The sequence below is a fragment of the Rissa tridactyla genome, chromosome 2 (assembly GCF_028500815.1).
Source record: "Rissa tridactyla isolate bRisTri1 chromosome 2, bRisTri1.patW.cur.20221130, whole genome shotgun sequence".
Lineage (NCBI taxonomy): Eukaryota > Metazoa > Chordata > Aves > Charadriiformes > Laridae > Rissa > Rissa tridactyla.
In genome coordinates, this window is record NC_071467.1 from 27601112 (window position 1) to 27626391 (window position 25280).

At 40.1% G+C, this 25280-nt stretch overlaps 1 protein-coding gene across 19 annotated transcripts in view; it reads left to right on the forward strand.

Annotated features, from left to right (window-relative positions):
* Positions 1–25280, forward strand: part of RUNX1T1 (RUNX1 partner transcriptional co-repressor 1) — a 117914-nt gene that overhangs the window by 75094 nt on the left and 17540 nt on the right. For all 19 annotated transcript variants that reach the window (XM_054190174.1, XM_054190188.1, XM_054190176.1 and 16 more), the window contains 5 exons: positions 2195–2376; positions 10189–10439; positions 11729–11814; positions 12428–12629; positions 23270–23338. In XM_054190174.1, coding sequence (XP_054046149.1) covers positions 2195–2376; positions 10189–10439; positions 11729–11814; positions 12428–12629; positions 23270–23338 — 790 coding nt within the window. The remainder of the gene's footprint in view (positions 1–2194; positions 2377–10188; positions 10440–11728; positions 11815–12427; positions 12630–23269; positions 23339–25280) is intronic.

Below are 25280 nucleotides of genomic sequence, written 5' to 3' on the forward strand. Positions count from 1 at the left end.
TGCTTCATTCTGCGTCCAGCTTCCAAAAAACTAGTTCTTGTTGTGTATCAGGGCCATGGTGACCAGAAGCAGTCTCTATGTTTGACCTAGCCGTAGAGAGGTCCTGATTCTTTTTCTTTCAATAAACCAGTTATTTTTTACTATATGGTTTGATAAAGATTGTTTAGCATAATGTCTTGAGCAGATTGATAGTAATTGTGTTGAACTAAATATTTTCAAATACTGCTTTTCTTCACTTTAAATTTAAGTTTTTGTCCGTTTGTTGCTTGATGCCATTATAAACCCAAAAGTCCTCTTCTAAATCGCGAAGTGTGTAATTCACAGTTTTCTGTAATAACAGCTAAAAAATTAAGACACTGAGTAGATCAATGTTTAATAAATATATTAAAAGTTGTACATGTCTGTTCTGTGGACAGAAAACATGTTCAACAGATTTTGAACAAAGGATACCTTTAATTGCAAACCTTCATGTTTATGGTTGAAGAGCAAGAATGAACATTTCTTTAGGAGAAGGAAAACAAGTAAAATAAAACAAGGTTTTTGTTAGCCAGTTCAAAATTTGGTTGTCTCCAGGAGCCAGGAGTGTCTGTGCATGAAATAGATCCCTTTCGTTTGTGATAGTGGATGAGGAAAGCAAATGTCTTGTTTTATCTTGATTTCTCAACTGCAAAGTGGGGACTTCACGCTTCTACCTCACAGGAGTGTTGAGATGTGATGATACATCTTCCAAACATGTATCCCTTTGAAAATCCTAGGTCTGATGATATTATTTCCTCCAGATATTTGTTTATAAATATATGTAAACTTCTCCAATCATTTTCTGCCACGTGAGGCAGCTTAGGTAGTTGGATGTCTTGACCTTAATTCTTTGTAAGCTTTGAGAAAATAACAAATGAAACAAGTGGTTTCATTTGTGGAATGTGGAAACAAATGAAACAAGTGAAAAACCCTGCTCACAAAAGCATTTGATATCTCTCTCTGTTATGTGGTAGCCTTGGACAAAAATGTGACAGATAATAATCAAAGGAAGGTATTTCTTTGGCACTTTCACAAAATATTTCTGTTCTGTGGAAGTCTGAAAAGACTTCATGTTCCACAGTCAGCTGTCCTTCCATCCTAAGATGAATAAGTGATAGCAATTGCTGTTTTTTTTTTTTTTTTCACCATTGGAGTTCTTTGTCTTACCTCTAGTTACTAAAGGTCATGACATTTAATCCAATAGTTGAAAATTCCCAGGTCAGAAATCATTGTGCACTAGGCACGGAACAAGAGAGGTCAGGGCACATCACCTTATGGCACAAATACGTAGGGAAGAAATGACTGGACTATCTTTGCGCCGATGTATGCATATGCTGCAAAGAAAGGAAGATGTTTCTTGGGATGTGTAACTATCTCCTCCTATGGGAAGGACATACAGTTCCACCTTGGTCCCAAACCTGTCAAGAAGTGTGACTAAGTATGACCCCAGTAGATGGGCAAAATGTGCTACCCAGGGATCAATGAGCATTTTCATTTCTCCGTGTCCAAATCCTGGGACTCTCCAGCCCATGACCCAACTCTCAGTGGGGCCCTGAGAGGAAAGTTAAAAATGTTTCTGGTACATCTGGCTAGGAGGAGGGTCGTAGCCCTCTGAGTGATTAACTGAAGCGCTGGAATATGAGATTTTATTGTAATCTTTATCTTAATGTGTAATGGGAAAGCTGAGGGCAACCCTGTTCTCCCCAAGGCCGTTGAAGGATGGTGACTGAGGCAATCGATAGAGCTGCAGATACTATGGTTTCAAACCATTTCTAAGTACTAACTGCAATCTGAATGGGAAACAAATATTGAAGAAGTTTGTCACTTGTTGAAAACTGCAGCTCCATAGGAACTCATGTTTTGGATAGTAAGAAAGGAGATGAAGTCAGCCAGGGCAGTGCTTTTTCCGCTTTTAAAGATGTGGAGCTCAGACCTAGTTTGTCACAGCATTTGCAGTTCTATTTTCCATTTTCATAAGTAAACTCCCATTCTTCCATGCCTACGTACCACAGCCATGACCCGACCCCGTAAGGAGGCCACCACAACACACCTAGTTGAGGATGCTCGCAATAGGTTCATCCCAGGGCAGGCTTTGCCTTTGCTTTCTGCTTTTTCTGCTTCGCCTCTTGAAATTTCCTGCAAGCCCACCTCCTTAACGCGTGCGATGCTCTTGCAGGCCAATCTGCCCCTGCTGCAGCGGGAGCTGCTGCACTGTGCAAGGCTAGCCAAGCAGAACCCAGCCCAGTACCTCGCCCAGCACGAACAGCTGCTTCTGGATGCCAGCACCACCTCACCTGTTGACTCCTCAGAGCTGCTTCTCGATGTGAACGAAAACGGGAAGAGGCGAACTCCAGACAGGTAAGCACCGCCGTGCCTTTTGCAGCCCGCTCCGAAATGTCCCATGGGTCGGATATGCCGAGCTCCACTAGAAAGGGGAGGGCCTGTGGGTGGGTGCCTGGGGGGAACTGGGATGGTGTTCCCTGGGTGCAGGTCCTGCCATCATTACAGCTGTGCCATGGCCAAATCACCTTTGTGTATATGTGTATGCATGCGTGTGGGGGTGTGTGTGTGTGTATATATGTATGTAGGTGTATATATATAGGGGGTGTGTGTGTGTATACACACACACACACACACACACACACACACACATATATATAATATATATATACACATATATATATATACTTAGGCAGCCTGAGGACACACGGTGGTCATATCGACATAGAAATAATACCGGCCAGCCAGTACCATGCTATTTGGTGCATACTATTTCTGTGCAGCATTAAAGCGATGAGCAGCAGATCACTCCAGCTCCATATGCAAGTCCTTTGCATTTTAGGTTTTGTTGGATTAAACAGTAAATATAGGGGAAGTGGCTAGGCACTCATATTGGGAAGGATGAGGCAAGCTCCGGAATGTAGTCAGGGCTCTAACTCCTTCTGCTCTGCCACGTTTCCATATCCATATATCCAAAATGCATAAGGATATTTCTTCCAGGAGAAATGTTCACTGAAATCTGTTTTATTGTTAAGCTGAGACAGACTCCATGCAGAAACAGGGTCAGCAAATGCGCGTGTGCAAAGTACCATAGCTTTAGGGATGTGGAACATTCTTCTCTTTTCTTGTTTGAATAAAGTGCTTTGTTTAGTGTTAAAAGAAAGTTACTCTTGTGGTTATTTATTTTTAACTGTCTTCCTGTGATAATGTTAGAAATTCAGCTAGTGTATAAATATTACATTTGGGAGGCCCAAATACTGGATTTTTCTTAGCTTTGTTTGCCATGGATTTTATAATGTGGAACTCTTTTATAATACTGTTCTGCCAAATGTGACTACCTGCATGCACAGGGCATGGTGTGCGTTCTAGGTATACTCTAAATGAAAAAGATGCAGATTTGCGAAGTCAAGAAAGCTTGCAAGTTTTACAGGTGATGTTTTTGTGTAGGGACAGGACATGATAGCACAAAGCCTATGGAGAAAATAAAGTCTGAAAGTTTGTGAAGCTGGTAGACAGAACCATGAAATATTTAGTATATATGAAAGTGAGATATTCATGATGTAGATTCGAGATCTTGAAAATGTCTGCATAGTAAAATTTTAAGCCAGAAGTGAACATAAAAATTGAAGTAATGTATTCATTAGATAGACAAAAACGTGAAAGTATTTGAAACTGGCTAGCTTTAGACTGTGTTTCAGGGAAATCCCTATGGACCAGCAAGAAAATAAAGGTAACAGTAGAGAAGCCCTTTTCCATGTATCCTCTTTTCACCATTTTTTCCTGACAACTATGCCAAACTGAAACTGCCATCGGTGTTAACACAAACCTGCCAACTGCATCCAAGGCAGGTGATTAATTTTCAGACATTTTCCACATAGTCTCTTACTCCATGCAAAGAGATAACATTTCCAAAGCTGAAATTTAGCTCTCTGGGGCAGTTCTGCTGCGTATCCTCAGTCTTTGCCGAGCAGTGTACCCAAACGGCTCTAAAAACGGCCTCTTAAAATCTTCTGCATCTTGTGAATAACTTAAATATCAGCATGTTGTAGTCCAGTGTTAGTAGCAGACACGGTATTTTTCCTACAAGTAGATAGACACACATTGAATTATCTCATAAGCCTGTGAGGTCTTGCTTGGTGGGAATAGAGAGAAGAGGGATGTGCCTTCTCCCCAATACCTCAATATAGAGCAGTATTACTTGCGTCTCCCATAGGGTCACAAAGGAAAAATGGGCAATAAAATATTTCCTTTGTTTTTTCTTCCTTAGCATTCTGGGATAATACTCCCCCTCTTTGAGACCTAGTTTGACAGTGTTCAATTTTGGTTATTTTATAGTAAATATGGGGTTGGGTGGTGCAGGTAAAGACTGGTATGAGAACTTAGTAATGAAAAGACCCCGTATTAGTCTTATAGCAAAAAGGACATAGGAGTAGCCCATAAGGGGATTGCAGATGAGAAGAATATTGGATTTTAAAGTCAGCCTTCCGCTTTTAATTAAAACTGAGGCCTAGACCTAGAGGGATTTAAGCCTGGTGTATGGATTTTTTTCTCAGTGTTTCTTTTTAGTTAAAATACATAGGTGCTCTTGAAACTCAGGAGTCTCTGCTAGCAAGCAAGTGCCTTTGCCTTCACAACTGAAGTCTCTCTTAGGCTCCGTCCGTCTCGGGGAGTCTTCAGTTCCTCTCCATGTAGTAATGCAGCTTCTGGGGCCAGGAGTAGACAGTTTAACTTCCATTGATGTGGGTAAGACCCTGCATTTGAATTCCCGGGGTCCAGGGAGGGGCTGTAATGCGGGGTGTCCCACTGGCCTGCGCACTCCGAGGTGCCAAAGCTATCAACTGGCAGCCTCTGTCGATCGCTGCTTGAAATTGGGCTCCTCAGTTCTGGGGAAGTAGCGGTTCAGAAAAGCTCATTCTTTCTTTTTTGACCCTGGGATTCTTTGCTGTTGTGAAAGACCTGGAAAGACTGCCCAGCTCACCCATTGGATAGCGCCTTGAGCTTGAAAATGCAGTTGTTTTTGCAGTATCAACAACCCTGTCACTGGTTAATCACACCTATTTCTTCATTGGCTATGACTAAAGCTATACAGAAAAAAATAAAGTCCTAACGGTAGTTCTGGATGAACTCAAGAACATTTGTACTACAGATTTAGTAAAAAGAACAAGATCCTATTGGAAAGATTCTTAAATTTACTGAATGGGAGCTTGCATACCTTTTAATTGGATAATGTAAGTAAAGCAACGACAAAAAACAGTCCTCAGAGTCAGAGCATGCCTAGACTGAGTGACTGTTGAAACCAAATACTTGTCTGGCTTCATACTCATTACACTATTAATTATTTTAATTGTTTACAGAGGAGCATGAGGAAACATCTGGAAATAAATACATGTTTTGTTTAGGTATCTAAGTACTTTTCAAATATACTAATAGAAATACAGCAGAAGATAGGAGGCATCCTTTTAAGAGGAGTGCTGTGACACTGTTGCTAGAATATGGAAAAAAATTATTAAAAGGCAAGGTCTTTCCAGGAGAACTAAATGTGGTTGGAATAATTTTGTTTGGAGGTATGTCTCTCACTATACTAAGTTATGCTATCTTTTTCACTTCCCAAGGGATATGAGATATATACTCACACACATACACTGTATATAATGTGTATGTAATATATATATCTCTCATATATAGATGTGTGTGTATGATACATACACCTATATATTAGAAATATATATACACACACATTGTTCCGTATTTACATTTTCCTTTTGGGCACGGATAACTGCATACCGTTGATTCCAATAGAGGTAAAATACAATGAGGGATTAGGCAAAGGAAGTAGAACGTGTGCATTGCACAAAACCACATCCACCTCGTGATTTTTTGTTAAAGAAAATCCACATACAGTAATTTTTTCTGCTTATAATTTCAGAACCTTTTTTGCATATGCTTTTTCCAAATCTGGTTATTTATCTGCATATCCAAATCTACTGTATGTAAGGTTTTATAGAGCAATCTGACAGCAGAGCTTTGTGTTTTACTGAATGTTTTCTTGGTGCATATGGTCTGACACGGATGAGCAGCCACGGTGAGATTTTGGAGTCTATTAAACTAGCTCATTAAAAAGATCAATCTGTTTCTGTAATAACACTGGGAACCATCAGTCACTGCAAGAGAGAAAAACTGACACCTGAGGAGACAACACATTTTGGTAATTTGTTCATGACGTGTCATGAACAAAGTGTTCACTATATTTTGTTTACAACTTTTGGAGTTTACGTGCTACTGTAATAAAGCAAAGGAACTTGGACCAATGTGAGTTTTTATTTTGGTGAATGAATGCTTAGTTATAAATAACATGATTTGAAATACATTAAGTATAAAAGACTGTTAATTAGTCATCCTTTCAGCTTGCTGGGAAGGGCTGTATGGCACATGAGCGTGTCATATAGTGTCTATACTAATGATAGCTGCCTACAAAGTGAATATAGGGCATTTTTAAGGAACAAAAATTTGTTAGGGTATCTCTACAGAAGAAAAGTGGCCATGATTGTTTTGTGACTTTAGAAAGTGCTGCTGTGCTTGCTATATCCTTGGCACCCCTGGCAATGAATTCATGTTGGAGGTAACTGGAAACAGGGGCCGACTTTGATAATTCTGTTAGGCAAATCTTTTTATTTTAAGAAGTTCCTCCGCATCTCAATAAGGTGAAGGATGCTTACAGCTCTTATAGTGATGCCTCTTATAAGCCATAAATAATTTTGAGGAATTTTAAACAAATTTTCTCAGTATGGACTGTTAGCAAGGACATATTAATCTTTTCTGTAACACAGTAATATAAACAAAACACATCTTTTATACCAACAATGCGTTATCACATCTTTGGTCATCAAGACTTTATTGGTGGAAGTCCAAATTAAATCAAAGCATCTTGCACAAATAACAGATGAACAGCTTTTGCCTCCTTCTTGCAAGCTGACTTCAGTTCTTTGAAATTGGTGTAATACTCGATCAGGTGAAACTTAATTTTCCAGACAAGGCAGTTTTGCATGATCAGATTTCCCACCCAGGAAATTATCCATAAATTGCAATAACTTAAAATTGAAATGGTAACTTATGAACAACATAAAGTGTCTTAATGGGTACAGACTAATGACTAGTATCTATTCTGCTATCTTTAAACTGAGTAAATCATGGCTCCAAGTAAAATGATTCCTTGAATGTTTATAGCTGAAGGACCCCTTCTTTATCATATTGCCAATTTTCCAAACGGCGGTACCGATTTATGTGCGCATCAAGGAAAATGTGGCCAACAAGAAAAAGAAAAATGAGAAAATGTGTCAGTTAAGCTTCCTACACATTTAATGTTATATCCTCCCTACAGCTTGTTGTTGCTGTGCAAAATCAGATGGATCAGATAAAAATCAGATTAAATCAGATGAAAATTGTGGGGGTTTGGGATTTGGAACTAATACTCACATGGATCTGCCAATTGCTGTGAAACAGGAATGCTTCCCCAGGCACCTGGGGAAATGCTGCTGTCCCAAGGAGGGGAGACCTGGAAGAATGAGTAGGACTGGGATCAGAAGCAGAATAGTAGGTTGAGTTCAGGGCATCTGAATTATGACCCTCTTTGGTACTCAACTGTCTGTCTTTTATCACTATATTCAGTACATTCAGATGTAGTAAATTTGCCAGTGATTCCCGTTCTGATGAGACTTTGAAAATTGTTACCTTATTAGGTACTTTATATGGTCAAAACCACTAAATGAGTTTATATACAGCCTCGTTCTTTTATTCTGCCAAGTTGTTAATTCTGCCAGTGCAGAAAATATAACAACAAATTGTAGAATCAAGATTTCAACACCCAGAAAAGACCCAACGGCCATTACCCAGTGTAATGGCAAAAATAGGAATTTAATTTCAGTAAATGTGTTTTCAATGGTAATGTTGATTTCTATGTTAGTTAAACTCAGGGTTCTAGACAAAAATGGATATGCTGGTGTGTTGTCCAAGCTAATGCAGTTCATTCCAGTAATTAAGTATAAAACATTCCTTAAAAAAAACCACAGAAGTACCTGTACAGTGAGGTGCAAATGTGTATATTTGTATGAAAATACATGATTTTAACATCTAATTATGGTTCAGAAAGGTTTGCTTTTCCTGCACTGAGTGATCAAAAAAAGTTTTTATTTACAGTTTCTGAATTTTTCCTCTATCTTTGTTAGAGATCATTCCAACTGTAACACTAAAGAATTTTGTCAAATTAATAACTTGGCTTGTACATGCAGGAAAGTCCGTATTTTGCTTGTATAGTATTTTCACAATTGAAAGACCTGGCTATAGAGTTTGTGTAGATATGTGCAAAGGAAACACACACCAGCAACTAAATACAAAACTTGTCTTGGAGAGCTGTCAAAAACATCATTGTCCATTGGGAGTTATTGCAAGCAGTTCCATCAGGCCAAAAGGCATTAAAAATATATGTTGGTCCTCGAGTTTTCCCGATTAGGAGTTTTCGTAGCCATTCTGTGTTTGCTTTGGAACGACGTACGTACTTCCCTTTAACAAAGTATGTCTTTTATATTTCTGCCCCAAATTAGAACAGCTGTCCTGCAGTATTGGTGAAAGATTCTCCCCTCTTTGCCAAGTTAAGGTACAATAAAATATATATACCTGCAGCTTCTCTGGCATTAATGATTGTGGTGAGGCCCTGGAAAATCTCTTTGCTCCTTCTGAAAACGGTGCAACCCATCTTTTCATTTCCTGCCAGTAATTGCAAGATCTTACTTTGATCCTTTCTCCCAGTGGATATTGGCAAAGATTTGGTTTCATCCTTCCTCTCATTGACATTAAAGGAGAACCTATTGGGGGGCAACAATACATTGAGTGTTTCTCCACAGACAGTCCCTCAAGGTTGGTTGGTTTGTGGGGGAGGGTTTGTTGAAGGGCAGTTGGTTTTAACAGCAGGCAAACAAGAAAATGAAATCAAATTTACCTTCCTGACAAAGTGACAAAAAAATTGTGTTATTATTAGGAAGAGATATTATGCCATCCATAAATCATAGAGAAGAAAGTTTTCTTTAAAAAATGCTGGAATGTATCAGCTCTTTAATAGAGGTTTTTGGAGGGAGGGATGCAACCTCAACAATCTGTGATATTTATATCTAATAATGTTTCTGTTCACAGCTAATATTTTGTAGGTTTTGTTTATTCCAGTGGTAAAACCCCCCTCTACTTCAGTGAAACGAAGCTTTCCTAAAAGGAGTTGAAGTAACTCTGGCCTTTCTTTTCTTTTATTTTAATAGAAAATTAATTCAGTATGAATTCCAGGTTCCCAGGTAGAGGTGCAAAGTAGAGACTTTATGATTTGAACTGATTATGAATTGAATTGAGCATCTATAACGTAAAAAACTGCCCTTCTCCCTGAAAACTCTTCAAAGTTGCCTGAGCATAAAACCCCTGTCTAAGGGTAGTGGAGTGGGAAATCTTGAATGCTGAGGACTTGAGTCTAACCACATCTTCCTGCAAAAGTAATGACAGGCACGGCACCTTTTGCTGAAATAGCCCAGATGGTACAAAAATCTCTGAAGGAAGTATTTCTCATCATCCTGAGTAATTCTCGCCCAAAGTCTTAGTGTGACACTGATCTTGTGAACTCATCCTGGCATTACGTATAACCAGCCTTCAGCACACTGACATGCACTACTTTAAGACTATATGCTGTCCTCTTGAAAAAAACACGTATTTCTTTAACTGTGAATTTCCACTAATCACTATATACTATAGCACTACTGAAAGTAGGAGTTTCTCAACGTCTAGCTTCACGTATCAGTTGATTGTTTCAGCTCTGCAATTAATGTGTGTATCTATCCCGTGAGTGGGAGATTTCAGTGAATGCTGCTCGCTCTCCAGCCCAGCTCCCTTCAAGCCGCTCCATCGGAAGGCTCACCCCGCTGCTATTTCTCAAGTTACAGGGATAGTTAGGCAAGGAGAATGTGTCCTTTGTGTATTTTGAAAGAGCAGTGTTTTGAAATGTTCTGCAACGCCACACACTTGGAGCAAAGCGAAAGAACAAGCTTTAGTTCCTGGAGCTGCACATGTAGGTGGGGGTGCATGTTCCTAAGCAGCTCTGCTCACCAAGGGAATTAAAAGTTCCTTTGCTTTGTTTTTCAGAACCAAAGAAAATGGCTTTGACAGAGAGCCTTTGCACTCAGAGCATCCAAGCAAGCGGCCCTGCACTATTAGCCCAGGCCAGCGGTACAGTCCAAATAACGGCTTATCTTATCAGCCCAATGGTCTGCCTCATCCCACCCCACCTCCACCTCAGCATTATCGTTTGGATGATATGGCCATTGCCCACCACTACAGGGACTCATACAGACACCCCAATCACAGGGACCTCAGGGACAGAAACAGACCTATGGGTAAGATATGTTGATTTTATGCATTGTTTTTTCAGGTTTCTTTTTTCCTTGTAATTACATTCTGTATTGTGAACAGGTTTGGTTTTTTTGTGAATTAAATATACCTGACATTCAGATGTAGCCTTTATAGCTGTTTGCCCACCTAGCTTCTTCTAATGGCCTTACTTTGGGTTTATATTTGTAAAAGTGGATTGAATTGTGTCTTTGCTACGCTCTGCAGCAAGAGAGTCAGAAGGAGGATGAACCCATGCTTTCACAGCTGCCTAGATGACATGGACACTCAGGTGTTTGGCAGGCAAGGATAGGTAGAGCCTTTTATTTTTCTTCTAATGCCACATCTGTGAGGATAACAACATTGATATTGCTTGATTTCAGCTTTGACTGGAGGAAAGTTATTAGCCTTTGGAGAAGTGTTCTGTGTGTGACATGTCAGGAGTGCAGTGCGGCGTGGGGATGTCCGCAGGGGATGTGAACAGCAGAAGCACCAGCAACACCCTGCGGAGGGCTGCCCTTGCAGCACATTTTGGTGTAATGGAATGTCTGGTGCTCTTGGATTTGCCTGGCTTCCTTCACATCTGCACTTACTGTTCTTCCTTTTTTTAAACAAATCTTCAATAGAAGAGGAACATTTACAAATATTCAGCATCTGTATAGAGAAGGCTAAACAAAGAGCAAGTGTCGGTTCCTCTTGAGTGTTGATAATAAATACTGGCTTGGTTGTATCATGTTGTCAGCTGCTCTGATATATGTGCTACATTTTAACCACATGTTGTTTAAACATCTGTGAAGGGATGAACCCTTAATGATGCTCTGTTGACATGGTAGTAATTACTGCATTTAGTGAAATAACATTGAGTTTATACTAATATTTTTTCAGCTCTCTGAAGTACAGCTAGTATTCGATACACTGAGTTACCAAATAATTGTCTTGCTGACTTCTTCAAGTGGTGCAAATGAAAAATTATATATAGTATTAAATGTTATAAATATATATTACAATTTTATGTAGTCAGAAAGGGTTATGTCCACTTTTGAGAGGTCATCTTGCAATCTACAGAGTGTGCAGAATTGAAGACATTAAATTGAGTAAAACAGTAGCATCTTGTGTGGGGAAAAGTGCTAAAAAGAACGTAGAGATAAGTTTTTAAGCATCCATTTATTTTTGTGGTGGCATTCCTGATACTAGACCAGGTAACATAGAATATATTTGTCTGATAGGCTTTTTTTTCTTTCCCCAGTTCCCCTGAGGACTCCCAACGTTGTAAACATGATTTGTTCCTTTTTGGCAGGGTTGCATGGCACACGTCAAGAAGAAATGATTGATCACAGGCTAACGGACAGAGAATGGGCAGAAGAGTGGAAACACCTTGACCATGTAAGGGCTAAATGTACTCTTATGTATTATTGTCTGAAAAGAGTCCTTCTAAAATAGGAATTTAAAATTTTTCTTTTAAAACAAATCTGAATCCCAGGACAAGTTTTGAAAATGTTGGTGATTTAAATTGGAGGGCTTGATGTTCCCCATTAGGTAGCTCATACCAGGCCTTGCTGTTAAGTGCCAACTGCAGTATCCTCATTGTCACAGGCTGCCAAAAGGGGAATGGTCTCTGCTCTATAAACCCTGCATCTGGGACACGGTGGATTTTTCCTTTGAATTTATTAGCTCTTAGAATGTTTGTAGGCATCAGTTCTGGAGGAGATCTCCTGGCCTCTGTGGTGCCATGTGATACTAGTGGTGGGATTGCAATCTGTTCAGTCTTCTCCTCCTTGTCTTGGCCCTTTCCCCCATAAATCCATATCCGTACTATTTAGGATTGTCATTTTTAAAAAAAGACTGAATTTTTCAGCAGTATTTGAGAAAACGGGAAGAGGCTCCTTCATTATTAAAACCCAGGCACTCAGCACATTAATGTTTTCTTTACTTTTCTGACTGTTTATGAATAAAATGTTCTTTTTTGTTTCTCTGCTCCATCCACTGCTGTGAATAGCTGTTAAACTGTATAATGGACATGGTGGAAAAAACTAGGCGATCTCTCACTGTACTACGGCGATGTCAAGAAGCAGACCGTGAGGAGCTTAATTACTGGATACGGCGGTACAGTGATGCGGAAGATTTAAAAAAAGGCGGTAACAGCAGCAGTAGTCATTCCAGACAGCAGAGCCCAGTGAATCCAGATCCAGTTACATTAGGTACGGTATCCTCATTAAAAACTGTTTACCGGTTCTCTTTCAGCTCAGCTAAGTGCTAGTTGAAGTTCGTATTTGTTGTTCTGATTCTTCTTCCGTGGCAGTGGTGATGTATTCCTCTCTGCTGACTACTGCATTAACGGTAACTCTTATGCACCAATAGTCACGTTTACCTGTGGAACGGCTTGGGGTTTTGGGTGATGCTTGGTAATTTGTTTTCCATTCAGCGATGTCCGAGAGCAGTGGGGCAGGAGGAAAGACTGTCACATAGGGATGGCAGGGCAGTGAGATGTGCACTGACTTTCCGTCCCTTCATCTCCCTCCCTCGCCTGCTTGATTAAGGAAATCTGTAGGTGCCTCTGGATTGTTAGCACTGTGAAAACAGGGGCTTTCACGTTCTGAAATCAAATGACGACTTGGAAGTTGTCTTTCTAAGGAAATGAAGGGAGGTATAAACATGTGGGCACTTCTTAGCTGTACTTGATTTCCATATAAGAAAGAAACATCATCTGGGATGCCCACAGCCCATGCATACATGATCCTCCTATCTGTGTCCACCACTGCAGCTCCTGCAGTCTGAGCTAGTTTGGGTACTGCTCGCTGTGTGGTTACACAGAGCTGCTCAGAGCTCAGCTCAAGCTGCAAAGCCCACTTACAAGGAGCAGGCCAAGCAGTTGGACTTTCACCCCCTGCAGATCATCACGGTCACGCTCATGCGATACCTCACAGAATTACTCCAAGATGACTCTGCTGTATAAAAACAATCTTTTATTTTGTGCGCTTTCTGTAATTTATTAATATGTTGGCCTGCTTCTACCCCATCACCTCATTTTTATGGCAGGTGTGGTAAAGAAACATATCTTGGTGATGCTTTTTTGTTGTTCTCTGCTCTTTTGAAGAGAACAGCAAACTGATTGCTTGTCTAATATTTTTCTTAAAAAAAATAACTTGTCCATATCATAGAATTATAGAATGACTGGAGTTGGAAGGGACCCTGAAGACCAACTAGTTCCAACGCCCCTGCCATGGGCAGGGACACCTCCCACTAGACCAGGTTGCTCAAAGCCCCATCCAGCCTGGCCTTGAACACTTCCAGGGATGGGGCATCCACCACCTCTCTGGGCAACCTGTTCCAGTGCCTCACCACCCTCAGAGTAAAGAATTTCTTCCTAATATCTAACCTAAATCTTCTCTCAGTTTAAAACCATTACCCCATATCCTGTCATTACCCTCCCTGATAAACAGCCCCTCCCCATCTTTCCTGTAGGCCCCCTTCAGGTACTGGAGGGCCGCAATAAGGTCTCCCTGGAGCCGCCTTTTCTCCAGGCTGAACAACTCCAACTCTCTCAGCCTGTGTTCATAGGAGAGGAGCTCCAGCCCTCTGATCATCTTCGTGGCCCTCCTCTGGACTCGCTCCAACGGTTCCATATTGAATGCCATCTACTTAAAACCGTCATAAACTGTGGTCACTAGTAGAACTGAATGTGTGCATTATTTTGCAACTATGTTTTATTTAAAGCTGCATTTTCCTTTTGCCCTTAAGAATAACTTAGTAAATCTACAACTTATTTAATTGCAAATAGAAAAGCAGAAAAACAAATCTAATGCCCTCTCCATCTTCCTCTTGGTAAATCTCTAGAGTTCTTACTGTAATATTTAGTGCTTCTTGATGACAAACATACCTTTTTTTCCTGTGTTTGTTTGCATCAAATGATCTGAGCCAATAGCTCTATAAATTAGCTTCAGTCAGCGAAAGGAATGGTTATAGAAATGCTGTTCCCAACTTCACCAATAAGTCTAGTCCCTAGAGGAGCCCTTCTCAGAAAGAAGCATCCAGGTAATGGCTTGTACGAATAGTGTTAAATGTGATGTAAAGAAAGACTCATAAATATGGCGTCTGAAATGTCGATCACATCTGCAGCTTCGGGAAGAACACTTGTGAGGAAGCCCCTAGATTAAAAGCAGTGTCACCTTTCTCCAGTAAAGCTTTGACGCAAAAAGACCCAGGCCGTGGTGCTTTTAAGTACAGTTAGTAGGTAAAAAAAAAAGTTCCCCAAAGAAACGGGAACATTCATCAAATCTTTATAGATAATAAGTACAGTCCAAGAAAAATAGTCATAACCACAACAACAGCAACAAAAGATAAAATGGAGATCAAACGTACAATTAGATCCCTATATTATTATTTTGTTTGAGTATTTGTCAAGATGAATTTTTGGAAACAGCAAAGCCTTTTTGCCTGAAAAGCCATTATACGGCACAGGCTTCATCATTGGACACACCAGTCACCTCTGCAGTACTATGGGTGCAACTGAACTGATTGGGGTGAGTCCATTTCAATTTTAATATGTCCATTTTGGTTATTTGGCTTTAAAAACTACTTCCCTAGACTCAGGGACATGAAACTTGGATCGCTTCAGTGATGTAACATCCATGTCAATTCTAAATACTGACAAGAAATGCTTTTATGTCTTGACATGGAAAGCAGAAAATACTTTGGAGTCTATGGAAAGGTAGTCCTTATATTTCCTTAAATCTGGTAGTAATCTAGTTAACGAAATTAAAACTAACTGTCAGAGGTATAATAAAATTGAAGCAGTGTCTGTGAGCCTTCAGACGCTGTTCTGCTTTTACAGCTTTTTATTTTAGTTTTGAAATGAGGAAGAAGGGGTTGAAAAATTCCTCCAACATTTTAATTAAAGTGCACAACATGTAAATATTGTTTTTTGCTGCAGGGATTCTAAATGTCAGTGATTCCCCTTTGTATTTTTTTTTTTTAAGGAGGTACTCCACCCTTTAAATCCATCTTGTCATCTCCACTAGCAAGAGAAAAAATTAAGGGGGCCATATGGCTATATTGTCTGTGCCTTTGTTTCTTTTTCTGTATGATTAAAATGTCATCAATGAAGTGATAAGTTCTCACTATAAACATTATGCCATGGTCTTCATAGGTAGCTCTTGCTGAAGAACTCTGAGCTGAAATTTAGCATAGATAGTTTGAGTCCAAAAGAAATGGAAGAAAATTCTGGTCATCATTTTGAACCATAATTTTGAAAGATTTTTGTGCTTCTTTTAATTTGACATCTCTCTAAATCATGATAAGCTTGATAGTTCGCAGTATCTGATTGATAGTTCTCTGTTGATATTTTTAATTAAGAAATCAAATGAAATATTTTATAATTCGTTTTAATGCAATGTAATCCAATACACGCATTAGCCAGCTACAACGGGTTACAAGCTCTCATTATTCTCGGAGAGTATGTTGAAGGTAAGATGGGCCCATTCTTTTCAGTCTGAATAATACATGTTTATGAAAGTCTAAAAATGACTCAGACTTTATATATACTCACTTGATGAACTGTGATGGTCTATGAAGTGAATAATACATCATCCGACTCCTCCATTTCTGCTGAAGAATTTCAGTACTACATACTGCAGCAGGACTGCAACTTTCATCCTAATAGTGAATAATTACACATATCAGACATTGTATACTGAAATACACACAGTCGGATAAATTAAAGATGAGGGTTCTTCAACATCGTGGGTTATAAACAAGATCTATAACCTTATTGAGTGCAGCTGTGGCTCTAGATAAGTGGTGTAGGCACACATCAGAAGGTCTGCAGCGATGCTGATATTTTCTGTCTGTTGAATTTATCTGAATGGAAATCTTACGAAATAGAGTTTGAAATCTCCAACTGAAGAGTGCCAATACCTGCAGGATTTGCCCCAGGAAGCCAGGATTCTCAGAACTGTATGAATTTGTCAAAACCACATAGGTTAGCCATTTCTTAGTGCATTTTTAAATGGTAACCCTTTCAGAGCTAGTTTATGTTTTATCAAAGGTTACCCTCGCACTTTCAGTGTTAGCCAGGGCATTCCTGCCGATACATGTCTGTTCATGCCCTGATTTTAAAATCTTTCCTTTGCCATTTGCAGGTAATCAGCATTGCTGTGATATGCATGATATTCTTAACATGAGCTAACAGGAATGCTGTGAATGCCGCAGTAACGTTTATAACTTGTAATTCTAGAATGTGAAGCCTCTATAATACTGGTCACCGATGGTGCACGGGAGGTTTGGTATGGATTGTGGCGTACTGAATTACATGTTGTTAGATAGGGCTACAGTTGCAGAAACATTGCGCGTTTGTATTCTGACTATTTGGTTCTGACTTGTTTTTGGTTAAGGATGGTTCAGTAATACAGTACTTGTGTGGTTTTCCTTTTCTTATTCTTTTTAACACAACTGTTTTTTAAACTCAATTTTACATCTGCCCAAGGAGTGTCTTCATAGCCCCAAAAATGTATTAGAGGGCAAAGATGTACGTAAAAATACTTGCCCTCCAACATGGTTAGCAAGGTAGTCTCATTCAGTATTATACTTTTTCAGGTTTGTATCTATATATTTCACTAATTGGAGCGGAACACTTTTGAGCTTGACTCTTGGAAACAGCAAATAATTGATATTTGTTGCTCTGAGAAGTTTTTTCTTTGTCTGTGTCCCATCAATGGTGTTACATTTATTATAGGGTAGAATGAAGCAAAACTTCCATATGAAATATGAAAAGCATATAAATACATATAAAAGCATCTATGTGTCATATATGAAATAATCTATAGTTCAGGTCTGGTTATATGCAGCTTTTATTATTTTTTGAGCCCTAATGTTCACTATGGCACATAGGGTATTGTTAGTCACTGCCAGTATTTTCATAAATACAACAAATTCTAAAAGATCCTCAAAAGATCAGCTGTTCATCTTTGGTTTTGAATATTTTGTTATTATAGGCTTGGACGTCATTCTCCGGTGATAAAAACCTCCATTCTTTTGTATTTTCAACTCATCTTCTGTTCCTTCTTTCCAAATATGGATTAGGCTTTTTGACAGTTTTAAACACATCTTTTCCTTTTAAGTCTTTCTATTCTATTTTCTTGGGTTTGGTCCTTATTATCATGTGAGAGTTCATATCCTTTATTTGGTCCTAACTTTTCGTCTCAGTTTCACTTCCCAGACCCATATTTATTTCTGCTCTTAAAACTCTCCACATCTCTCTGTTTCAGTACTTTCAACACCTATTCTTGTTATCTTAAAGCCACCAAAAATAAGCAGCTTACAAGATATTTCTACTCATTGAACTCCAGAAGCCTGGTTGATCAATTAACTGTTGATGATTCTTATGGTTGAATGTGTTGTTGAAATAAATACACCAGGGCCCATATGTAAGCCAGCACATTATTGTGACAGTAGGATTTTTTTCGGGGAATATTTTCTTTCTTACTAAAAAAAGTTGTCCAGGATAGATTAAAAATAGTACTTTTTCTATATATTTTACAAAGGAATAGGTTATGTTGTTCCCTGCTGTTCAATAGAATGAGCACTGAAACCTAGACCAGTTTTTGTGTCTTTTCCTCATGTGTATTCTTATGTCCCAGTCCAACAACTTTCTCGCTGAGAAGTTGAATTTCACGTTAAAATAGAAAGTTTGAAAAACTTTTTTTGTATCAAAATTTTATTTTTATTTCATTTGAGCACTTCACAGACAAGTACCGATTACTCTCCTGTATATGTGCTTTTTATTTTCCTCTTTGGGCTTTTTCATCTGGTTCAGTAGGAACCGGACTGATCATCGACAAGTGCTTTCAAATCATGCCTTGCCATGAATTTCAGGCAAAGTCAGTAGTGTACATCCTGATGTTCTGCATAATAACATTGTTGCATTTTCACCATTAACAAACCTTTGTACTATGTCTGACATGTAAAGCCTTTTCTGTTATCCTTTTCTGTATGAGCTACGTTGTCGCTTCAGGTTCTTATTTTATTCGCTTCAGGTTATTGTATTATTCAGAAGGATCACCTTCTCTGTGTCCAGGAGCAAAGTATACCGACAAAGAGGAAGGCAGGAAAGAATGCTAGGAGACCTGCCTGGACAAACAAGGAGCTCCTGGACACACTGTCACAGGAAAAGGAACTTTACAAGGAGTGGAAGAAAGGACAGCTAGAATGGGGGACATATAAGGAAGCTGTCTGAGCAGCAAGAGACCTGGTGAGAAAAGCTAAAGCTCAGTTAGAATTAAATCTAGCCAGGGAGATCAAGGGAAAAAGCAAAAATTTCTTTAGGTATATTAATGGTAAGAACAAGACTGGGGAAGGTGTGGGCCCCCTCAGAAAGGAAATGGGGGAGCTGGTGACAAGTGATATGGAGAAGGCCGAGGTTCTCAATGACTTCTTTTCCTCATTCTTCACTGGCAAGGGCTCCAGCCACACTCCCGGAGTCACAGAAGATAATGGCAGGGGTTGGAAAGAACTGCCCATTGTAAATGAAGATCAGGTTCGTGAGCATCTGATGAACCTGAAAGTGAACAAGTCCATGGGACCTGATGGGATACACCCACGGGTAACTGAGGGAACTGGCGGATGAGGTTGCTAAACCACTCTCTATTATATTGCAAAAGTCATGGCAGTCTGATGAAGTCCCTGGAAAAGGGGAAACATAATCCCCATTTTCAAAAATGGAAAGAAGGAGGAAGCAGGGAACTATAGGCCAGTCAGTCTCACCTCCGTGCCTGGTGAGATTATGGAGCAAATCCTCCTGGAGGCACTGCTGAGGCAGAAGAATAACAAAGAGGGGATTGGGTACAATCAACACGGCTTCACCAAGGGCAAATCGTGCCTGACAAACCTGGTGGCCTTCTATGAGAAGGTCACAACATCAATAGACAAGGGGAGAGCAACTGACGTCATTTACCTGGACCTGAGCAAAGCCTTTGACACTGTCCCGCATGACATCCTGGTCTCCAAGCTGATAAAATATGGCTTTGATGGACTGACAATTCAGTGGATAAAGAACTGGCTTGACGTCCGCACCCAAAGAGTGGCTGTCAATGGGTCCATGTCCAGGTGGAGGCCAGTGACAAGTGGAGTCCCTCAAGGATGAGTACTGGGACCAGCCTTGTTTAACACCTTTGTCAGCGTCATGGACAGTGGCATAGAGTGCACCCTCAGCAAGTTTGCTGACGACACCAAGCTGTGTGGGGCGGCTGACAGGCTGGAGGGAAGGGATGCCATCCAGAGGGACCTTGACAGGCTGGAGAGGTGGGCCCATGCCAACTCATGAAGTTCAACAAGACCAAGTGCAAGGTCCTCCATCTGGGTTGGGGCAATCCCAAGCACCGATATAGGCTGGGCAGTGACTGGCTTGAGAGCAGCCATGAAGAAAAGGACTTGGGGGTGCTGGTGGACGAGAGGCTCAACATGAGCCGTCAGTGTGCACTAGCAGCCCAGAAAGCCAATCGTATCCTGGGCTGCATCGGGAGGAGTGTGGCCAGCAGTTCGAGGGAGGTGATTCTCCCCCTCTACTCCACTCTGGTGAGACCCCACCTGGAGTATTGCGTCCAGTTCTGGAAGACCCTACTACAAGAGAGATATGGACGTGCTGGAACATGTCCAGAGAAGGGCCATGAGGATGATCAGAGGGCTGGAGCGCCTCTCCTATGAGGACAGACTGAGAGAGTTGGGGTTGTTCAGTCTGGAGAAAAGAAGGCTCCGAGGAGACCTTATAGTGGCCTACCAGTACCTTAAGGGGGCCTACAAGAAAGCTGGTGAGGGACTTTTTAGAGTAATGGTAGGACTAGAGGGAATGGATTAAAACTAGAGATGGGACGATTCAGACTGGACATTAGGAAGAAGTTCTTCACCATGAGGGTGGTGAGACACTGGAACAGGTTGCCCAGAGAGGTAGTGGAAGCCCCATCCCTGGAAGTGTTCAAGACCAGGCTGGATGGGGCTCTGAGCAACCTGGTCTAGTGGGAGGTGTCCCTGCCCATGGCAGCGGGGTTGGAACTAGGTGATCTTTAAGGTCCCTTCCAACCCTGACAGTTCTATGATTCTATGGGTCTATGGTTCTATTCCTGGCTTTGTCTGATTTCATTCCATTTCCTTCCAGGCAGAATTTACTTTGCCTGCGAGGTGCTGCAGTCACTCAGTTAATATAATGTGTTTTCCTCCTCATGGCTTTTTTCGCAGTTGGCTTTATGTTTAGTATTTTAGGGACTTCACTTGGTTTGAGTTTTTTAGATGTCCAAGTTAAGATCTTTTGTGTTTTAGTTTTAGTGAGCAAGTTCTGTGATTCTTAATCTGAAGGACACCTTCCCTTAAAAATAATAGTAATATTAGACTTATATCCTCTGGTCATGTCCTGTTGTTTAGCCCCAAAAAGAAGATTGTTTTCATGGACTTATCACCACTGACTAAACAATAGCCATGTTAATAATATTTTTCTTGCTTGGAAAATATGGTTTTTATTTTCTTCATAAGTGCTTCTTGTCTTTTTTTGTGCTCCATTCCAAACTATGGGAAAGTCTCTCACAAGCTCTTGATTTAATTCTTCTTGCAGAGGATCTCATTCCTCATGTAAATAATTTGTGGTTGGAATAAGAGCTTGATTGATGTTTATGTTTTGGAAATTCTAACAATTAGCTGGCAATCTGGTCATTTATGTCATTGAATTCCATTTTTGGAAAGCCATGTGTACCGAAAAAATCATCTCCGCGTCTCTATTTTTAACACTAAGTACCACGGTAAAGAGCTTAAATCAAGGTTATGGTCCCCCTGCAGTGGATGGTACCTTAAATAGCAGACAGGAAAACTCAACACAAAGTACAAGACATGGATGCAACAAGCCCCTCGTTTTGCCACTTTTGGAGTCTGGTTGGATCTTTTCCTGCAGGTATTGCAGGAAGAGCAAATAAGAGTGGTTTTAATTTTTCGCCGTTAGTTTTCCTGAGCTTTCAAGCAATGTTTTCTGTTGCCGCCTGTCCCTGACTGAACTGGCACTGTGCCCGTAAGTCTAAAAGCCTCCAAGGGATGAGAGAAGTGTACACAATATTTTTCGTCTCCAGAATCATACCAGCCAAGTGACATGGAGAATTTTCCCATTTTCAGCATCAGGTCTGACGTCCTCTATCAAATCGATTAAACCAATGTAAATAGTTAGCTGTTCTGCAGAGTCTTGCACGCACACCTCCTCCCATCATTTTATGCTCGAGAGGTGTGAAATTCTGCCGACAAAAATCCCATTTTATTTTCATCCTATACTTTTGTGACAAACAGAAGAGCTGGGGAAATCCACTCAGCTGCCTGTCAGATGGGAAGATTCAGTCCGCCCCGCCGGTGTCTGCAGATTCATGTGCTAGAAACTGCATCTGTGGAACAACGCGCAGGGATTGGGATTCCCTGCTCTCTGCATAGCTGAAACGGCCCCTGTCATTTCCACCTTTGTTAGCTGTCTGCAATGTTAAACATCATCTTTGAAATCCATTTAAGTCTTGGTAGCCTACTGTATATAAACAGTGCTGCATGCATGTGTATGGTGGTGAAAAAAATGATTTGCAAAACCTAGTGATTCAACCGTGTTCTTAACAATACTGCTTTTTGACCAAGTTATTGAATAATAACTTTAGGACTAAAAAAAAGAATATATTTAGTAAAAATTAGTATTCAAAGAATGGCACGTGTACCTTTGTTATGTTTCAAACTCAGACATCAAACAGGATGTTTAACTTCTTACAACATCTCTAAAAAGATGCAAACCTTATCTCTAATGTAATAAATCAAGTTATTTTATTTTGATAATTGAATTCTATCACACAGGCAAAAGTAATCATGGCAGTGAACTTACCTTTATGTTGGTTTTTTTTTTTTTTTTTTTAAATTCTCCTCTATTACTTTGAAAAATAGTTAATCAGTTTTTAAATTGTATTTGAAAGAGCAGCTTTTCATCTGCTGAGAATCTGTTTGCTAAATTTCAGGCCAAAGTGAATTTTCTTTCTGTATTGTCTGATCTTGCGTCTTTGAAGTCCGCGTGGAAGGGATCTTGCTGATTTCAGAGCTCTTAGGCTCAGGCCCAGAGGTTAAACCCTTTAAAAAAAAGAGGAGAGGGGGGGAAAGAGCTGTCAAAACGTGATTGAAATATATGGGTGAGTTATGAGCTTCAGCTCCACTGAGGTTGTTTGGCAGCGTATGTATTTAGGGGCTTAACCTAAAGTTCAAGGTTGTATTTTTGAAACTCGTGCAGCTACAGTTGCCAACATGGGCTCAGATATAGGAAAGCGTAGCTCTGAACACATAGAAACACCCCTTTCTTTTTCTGCGGACAGCTTATTTGATCGCTGGAATGACATCTTGGCTTTTATCTCTGCTCGTCAGTAGCCGTTCTGTTTTCACAGAGCAGAAGTGCCAAGCACCGGACTGTTGCCCTCTTTCTTCTTCCTTTTCATAAACATAATGACAAAGGATGAAGCACGTCACTCCCTCAGCTGGTCTCACAAAGCCAGCCTTAAAAGCGTGCAGACTGTCATATAGAGTTGACTTGAAACGCTGTAAAATAAAAATAACGCCAACTAGTCTCAGCTTGGCTTAAGATGAGACATTTGAGTCCTAAACGTTGATCTGGTCTATGTGACATTCGTGAGCTACGGCCACAGTACCTGTTTAATTTTGAGTAAAGAAAAAAATTCGCGCGAATTTTTATCTGAGCGATAAGTAAAGCGAAAAGGTATTTCTCTCAGCCTTGTTCTCAACAAGCAGGCGTTGCTTATGATGTTCTCTCTTTTTCCCTCCGCACCCCCTCCTCCTGCAGAATCGCATCGGGAATTCCTTCACAGGCCTGCGTCTGGATACGTGCCAGAGGAGATCTGGAAGAAAGCTGGTAAGAACTGTTTAAAAACACCAGCTTAGTCTTCTGGCAGCTGTGTGCAGTTGTTAATGCACTGATGTGAGGCATGAAAAAAAAAGGGGGGGAGGGAGGCCTTACTAGTAACAAGGAGAAATTGTGTTTAATAATCTTAAACTGGAACTGATCAGGACATGAAATAATCCTTATAATAGAAGCATCTGCTGCTATAGTTAGGGGGATATCACTACTGCCATTAAGGACCCCTGTTTTCTGGGGTTATAATGGTTTCAGGATGAAACTTGATATGCTACAGTTTCAGTCTGTTAACAATTTAAAAAAAAAAAAGTTTGTGTGGGATTTTTTTTTTTAAAGCTTCAAGATTCTTACCTAGTTAAGGTCAGAATTCCCTATGGAGAGAAAAACCCTCAGTATACCTGTTAAAGAAAAACATCCAGCTATGCAATGTAACCGTTCTTAATTTTAAAAAGATTTTGTGCCCCATAGACCTCAATGAAGTCTGTGCTCATAAAGTTGTAAAGTTTTCAATGAAGTAAGCAGGATTGCATCTCCGCAGCTGCTCCTGGTGGTTGCACAGGCATTGACAATGTCTTCCCTGAGCTTGGAAAGCACCATGGGCAGATGTTGCGGTTGTACAGAGTTTTCTTCAACACTTTCAAACTCTGCCTGAGCACAGGAACTTCCTGACGAGGATCCTATTGCAGTGCTGGAGCTAAACCTTTGAGCTTTTGACATCAATATCAGAGTTTCCTTGTTTTCAAAGGGGCCAGGAGGCAGCTCTTGAACTCCAGTGACGTAGTTGAGCTTCTATATATACACTAATATACTCCCCCCTTTTGAACACCTGTATAACCATGAAGTCTACTGCAGCTGTCTGGGCAGGAGTTAATGATTAAATGGCAAATATGCAGCAGTTTCGATGCTTTCTCATCAAATCTCCTGTAACTGCTTGCTGCTTTTTGGTGTATTTTAAACTAGATACAGAACACGTGTGTAAAAATGTTCTGCTTGCATATTTTTGCATCAGACAAAAAGGTGTGTTGTTTTTGTGATGTGGGTTTATCATGTAAACTCTACGTTTGTCAATATGTAAATTCCTATTTTTTGAACTGCTGTGGTTTATATGAAAAATAACAAAATAATCTACAACTCTTTCTTCTGTCCAAGGAAAGTGTAGCTTGTAACTCAATGCTCTCGTGTACCCAAAAGTATTTTTATATTTTGTTTTGCCATATTTATGTTAACATCTTAAATGAAAAATAAGAAAAAATATGCGGTCCCAGGAAATCTCAGGAAGAAAAGTGTTATTCAGTTGAATTTCAGGAACTTTATTCTTGCAAAATCTAGATTTTGGTGTTGTTTGGCATATCAGGCCATTTGTGACTCCTAGATGCAGTACAACAGAAGAAGAAAAGTTTCCTCATAAGCTAGCAATACAAGTTAAATGAAGCTTTTGGCCTGAGCTATAAAATGGGCTGTGTGTTCACATTGCACATATTCACAAATTATAGTGTAAAGGAGCTGTGACGTGTCTTCTTGTGAACATATATGCCATCAGTTCCTTGGAAACAGAGTTTTTCCTTTGGCCCCATTTCTAGTCTCTTCTATTCCTGCTGATGTGGGTTTAAATCCCTGCATTAACTGAGTGTACCTGTGAATTGGAGAATAAAAAAAGTCTGACTCTCTACAGGATGCACACCTGTATCTGTTACTAAGAGTAGTAAAACATCAGAAAGAATACTGCTTTTCATAAATCATGGGCCTTCATTTTCAGGAGGGTGCACTGAAATTGGAGGTCTCCACAGTTCTGTAATCAGTTCACAGCAGTAAAAGTGCAATTCAGCTCTGTAAGAATAGGTCTCTAGTGCCATTTGAGATGCTTCGTAGTTTCCTGGCTGGGCTGCAACTGCCAGTCAAGAAGGCTGCAAATCTCTCACAAGTCATTTCTGCTGGCTCA